At 42.4% G+C, this 5728-nt stretch overlaps 1 protein-coding gene across 1 annotated transcript; it reads left to right on the top strand.

The window, feature by feature from the left end:
- Window positions 1–1749: 1749 nt before the first annotated feature.
- On the top strand, window positions 1750–5728 carry LOC139936937 (uncharacterized). Its single transcript, XM_071931776.1, has 5 exons — window positions 1750–1867; window positions 2546–2623; window positions 3325–3408; window positions 4893–4976; window positions 5624–5728. The coding sequence occupies exons 1-4, from the start codon at window positions 1795–1797 to the stop codon at window positions 4973–4975; spliced, it is 318 nt and encodes a 105-aa protein (XP_071787877.1). The 5' UTR covers window positions 1750–1794; the 3' UTR covers window position 4976; window positions 5624–5728.

Raw genomic sequence — 5728 nt, 5'->3', positions numbered from 1 at the left:
AAGCCCTAACGATCGATCACGAGAAAACTACTCCGCGGTAGTAGATTAACTGGCAGGGAACAAGACCTGGCAAGTCAAACTATCACTGGCAATGAAAAACTCACTGTGTGGCAGTGAAGTTAATATCGAGAAGCCCTAACGATCGATCACGAGAAAACTACTCCGCGGTAGTAGATTAACTGGCAGGGAACAAGACCTGGCAAGTCAAACTATCACTGGCAATAAAAACTCACTCTGCGGCAGTGAAGTTAATATCGAGAAGCCCACTCGATCCATCACGAGAAAACTACTCCGCGGTAGTAGATAAACTGGCAGGAAACAAGACCTGGCAAGTCAAACTATCACTGGCAATGAAAAACTCACTCTGCGGCAGTGAAGTTAATATATCGAGAAGCCCTATCGATCCATCACGAGAAACCTACTCCGCGGTAGTAGATTAACTGGCAGGGAACAAGAGATGGCAAGTCAAACTATCACTGGCAATGAAAAACTCACTCTGCGGCAGTGAAGTTAATATCGAGAAGCCCTATAGATCCATCACGAGAAACCTACTCCGCGGTAGTAGATTAACTGGCAGGGAACAAGAGCTGGCAAGTCAAACTATCACTGGCAATAAAGTACTCTCTGTGGCAGTGAAGTTAATATCGAGAAGCCCTATCGATCCATCACGAGAAAACTACTCCGCAGTAGTAGATAAACTGGCAGGAAACAAGACCTGGCAAGTCAAACTATCACTGGCAATAAAGTACTCTCTGTGGCAGTGAAGTTAATATCGAGAAGCCCACTCGATCCATCACGAAAAAACTACTCCGCGGTAGGCAGGGAACAAGAGCTGGCAAGTCAAACTATCACTGGCAATAAAGTACTCTCTGTGGCAGTGAAGTTAATATCGAGAAGCCCACTCGATCCATCACGAGAAACCTACTCCGCGGTAGTAGATTAACTGGCAGGGAACAAGAGATGGCAAGTCAAACTATCACTGGCAATAAAAACTCACTCTGCGGCAGTGAAGTTAATATTGAGAAGCCCACTCGATCCATCACGAGAAAACTACTCTGCGGTAGTAGATTAACTGGCAGGGAACAACAGCTGGCAAGTCAAACTATCACTGGCAATAAATAACTCACTGTGTGGCAGTGAAGTTAATATCGAGAAGCCCACTCGATCCATCTTAAGAAACCTACTCCGCGGTAGTAGATTTACTGGCAAGGAACAAAGTTTGACTATAATTGGCTAAGTCAAACTATCATTGGCAATAAAAACTCACTCTGCGGCAGTGAGTAGCGAGAAGCCCATGCGATCCGGTACAAGAAACCTACTACACGGTAGTAGAATAACTGGCAATCCTAGACTAGCGCCAGGCTAGTCGAACTATTTTTGGGGATCAAAGGTTTTAGGATGATCAGGGCAGTATGAGGAGGATTGAGCCTCTCCTCATCCATTCAAATGTCCCTTATGACCCGCGTCTCAGAGAGCCTCTCCTAATTCAAACTCCTACTGCCCGGCTTCACGTGCCGATCCCTGTTGCAAACAGAGGGCAGAGGTGTGAAGGCGAATTTCTGGCGCCTTAAAACCAGATAGCTCTGGGCAGGTGGGGCTCATCAGCCATGGGAGGCAACCCACCTAAAAGACAAGGAACCTGGGCAGGAGGATCCCTTTACCCAAGGTTAAGGCGTGACTCATGCGTGACGGACATGTTCTTCCTCCATGGGATGGATGAGGTTATTCTGCATCACCCCAACGATTGAGTGGGCTTTGAGGACGTCGTCCCCAGGTTACTATACACTGGGTATCATGACTACACACATACCTGCAAACCCTACACTTCTAGTGGCGAGACTCTGCAGGAACTTGGCAGCTGATCAAGGTAATGGTGTGGATGTTCGCAGTGCCATTTCATGTCTTGGCTAAACCTCCATGGCTAAACCGTGCAAAGGGATAGCTAATCCATCCGTACAAATTCTAATTCGTTTGAACAGATTGCTAATTCATTTGAATGGATTATAAATTCACTCGATTGGATTATTTTGTACGAATACTAAACCAGGGTAAATACAATAAATGTTAAAGGCAGTAGATACTTTGGTAATGTTCTAAGACCGATACCTTCAATTGTATTGGAACAAGCGTGAAATACCAAACCTGTGATGTTTGATCAATGTTGGTCTTCAAAAGATACTACTACAAGAAAATGGTGAAAGAAAAAATCCCTTGTATAGAATTGTGTGCTTTCAGATGCCTGTTCTCAAATTAAAAATTTGGGATGAAAAATTACCTCTTTCTCTAAAACTATAACAATTCAAAGGGGTTGTTTCTAACAATTACGTTGAGTACGCAAGTGCAGAAGCCAAAATTTCCCGCTAACCCGTGCAATACGCTTGACAACAAAAGCACATAATTGCCTGCTTCTGTTAAGCACTGATTCTTTGCTTACGGTAAGCAGAGCCATGAAATTTGGTCCAATGATGGGGTTCAAATTTTCGACTTTTTCCTCATAAATACTCAACTTTTTTATTATCAAGATTTCAATATTACATTATAACAGGATGTGGTGCAAGAGGGAAGACACTTGTTCTGACTATATTTATGGGGTTTGTGCACGTCCAAGTCTACAACGTCAATGGTAAGTGATTGTTTCGGATACTAAGACTACTTAATTGTTAATTAATTATTAAGTTCATGTTTGAGAGAGACAAAAAAACATCCTTAAAAGTAAACTTAAGTTTCCTACTGGCAAGTGTGAAGGATGCAGTTGATAGTGTGGTATCCCTAGTTTCCTGGGCCGAGCCCAGGTAAAATTATACGTTGACTTGAAGACATTGGTCACCTTTGGTTATTGTCTTCTCACTTAGTGTTTCTCAAAATGTCTCAAAATAAAAAACCTGTGAATATTTGAACTCAATTAGTGATGGTCAAAGTTGCTAGATATTATTTTTTGCTGTTCTCTTTTTATAATCATTGTAATATTGCTTTCTCTTGTTAATCTTTGATGTGCAATTTTTTTAATACATGTTTGTGTTTTTCATGTTTGCTGGCAAATAAAATGAAATGAAATGAAATGGAACCGTGTCACACAAAGTTGTGTGTTTTCAGATGCTAGGTATGAGAACTCGAAATTAAATTAAAATATTTCAGTGGAAAATTACTATTTTCTCAAAACTATAATACTTCAGAGGGAGCCGTTTCTAACAATGTTTTATACTAACAACATCTTCCTGATGATAGTTAACGAGTATGTTTTTATGCTAACAATTTGTGAATCATGAAAGGTAAACATCATTGCTCTGAACTGTTCATTTCTTTTTGTGTAATTCTTCCCCACAGAGGTAGATGGCGGTGGAGGTCAGAAACTAGACCAAGAGAAGAACAACATGGTGAATGGTAATGACTCGCTGCCACCCCGGCTAGGTAAGGAATCTTTCTTTTCTTTGGGGTCATTCAGAATAGATGGATTGCACTAAGCGTCATCGTCCCCCAGATTTAATGAAATGTGTACTCGTGTGCGGTTATCAATAGCTATGAACTGATGACGCTTAAGCGCAATCTGTTAATTAAAAAAAAAATATCACAACTGGGTGGTTAAAAGCACAGGGCTGGATTTCACAAGAGGTTAAGACAAGTCTTATCTTGAGTTAGGACGAGTTACTCACTCCAAAACAATGAATATGAGAAATAGATTATCATGGGGGCACTCAATCAACTGAGCTATCTAGCCCTAATCATGCCAGCGCTCAACCAGCTGAGCTATCTAGCCCTAATCATGCCAGCGCTCAACCAGCTGAGCTATCTAGCCCTAATCATGCCAGCGCTCAACCAGCTGAGCTATCTAGCCCTAATCATGCCAGCGCTCAACCAGCTGAGCTATCTAGCCCTAATCATGCCAGCGCTCAACCAGCTGAGCTATCTAGCCCTAATCATGCCAGCGCTCAACCAGCTGAGCTATCTAGCCCTAATCACGCCAGCGCTCAACCAGCTGAGCTAGCTAGCCCTAATCATGCCAGCGCTCAACCAGCTGAGCTAGCTAGCCCTAATCATGCCAGCGCTCAACCAGCTGAGCTATTTAGCCCTAATCATGCCAGCGCTCAACCAGCTGAGCTAGCTAGCCCTAATCATGCCAGCGCTCAACCAGCTGAGCTAGCTAGCCCTAATCATGCCAGCGCTCAACCAGCTGAGCTAGCTAGCCCTAATCATGCCAGCGCTCAACCAGCTGAGCTAGCTAGCCCTAATCATGCCAGCGCTCAACCAGCTGAGCTAGCTAGCCCTAATCATGCCAGCGCTCAACCAGCTGAGCTATCTAGCCCTAATCATGCCAGCGCTCAACCAGCTGAGATCTAGCCCTAATCATGCCAGCGCTCAATCAGCTGAGCTAGCTAGCCCTAATCATGCCAGCGCTCAACCAGCTGAGCTAGCTAGCCCTAATCATGCCAGCGCTCAACCAGCTGAGCTATCTAGCCCTAATCATGCCAGCGCTCAACCAGCTGAGCTATCTAGCCCTAATCATGCCAGCGCTCAACCAGCTGAGCTATCTAGCCCTAATCATGCCAGCGCTCAACCAGCTGAGCTATCTAGCCCTAATATTGGCGATCTCCCTATTTTGGCAGTATCTTTGTTCTGAGGGGGGGGGGGGGGTACCAGTCAGAAGCCATTCAACATATAACTGCAGAGAGCAAACCCTAGTTTCTGATACACTCTGTGAAGTGGCAGTCAAGAGCTCACTTTAGAATGCAACTTTTTATTTAAAAAATCAAACAATAAACCACCTGAGAAACTGATCGGGTTAAGTTGAAATAGTTTTGGGTTGAACAAAGATAAACTGTCAGGAGCAGGACAGTGAACCTGTGCCCTCCATATTTTATTACTGCTTTTCATAATAATAATGATTATTTTTTCAGTCGTAAGCTACCTAGACCTAGTAGTGCCCGGCCAGCACCACCAAGAGTCAAGAAACAAGATGCTGCTTAAGACCCTGCAATGAGGTAGGTTTATAGACTCTGCATTTTTTTTTTTTTTTTTTAACTAAAACAGGTGATTAAAAACTTCTAAATAACTTCTAACTTTTGTGTAAGTTTGTTGAAAGGTATTATACAAGATTTAGTCAGGATCAAAAAAGGACAGTCAGAAAGCTAAATGACTAAGAATTTTATACTAGAATAATTTTTTTTCCTGTGAAATTATTCCTCCGGAAAATGACTTTAAAAATGCAAGAGCTGAATTGGGTTGTTTGTCTGTTTGTGAAAGTTATTAATGACATAATTATTTTTATTTCATACATTTCGTAATGAAAACAAAAAACCTTTCAAAAAAAACTATTACTGTAAGGTCTAAAGAAACATGTGTAGAGAGAAAGAAATGTCAGTTTTAGATCAGGGAGGACAACCATAGCATTACGCTGGATGCGGGTTGTACGGCTTTACATCCGATCCGAAGAGGGCACAAATATAGGTAATACGTTTTGCTTAAGGACACAAGTGTCATGACCAGGACTTGAACCAACACTCTGCTGAACAAAAACACAAGATTTAAGGTCAGGTGTTCTAATCTCCTTGGGCATGACACGCCCTGATTTTCATCAAACACTTCCAGCAAATCAATTTTGTTTTGTTTTGAATATTTCTTCATTTAGAATCAGCAGGTGGAAGCAAAACACTAATGTGATTGTAGACAACGGTCGGAAGATGAAGACGATATATTTGTTGTGGAAGATTCTACCCCAGCAGTTGAAGATGAT

Source organism: Asterias amurensis, chromosome 5 (assembly GCF_032118995.1).
Source record: "Asterias amurensis chromosome 5, ASM3211899v1".
In the NCBI taxonomy this organism is placed as follows: domain Eukaryota; kingdom Metazoa; phylum Echinodermata; class Asteroidea; order Forcipulatida; family Asteriidae; genus Asterias; species Asterias amurensis.
This window is presented reverse-complemented; position numbering and strand designations above follow the sequence as displayed.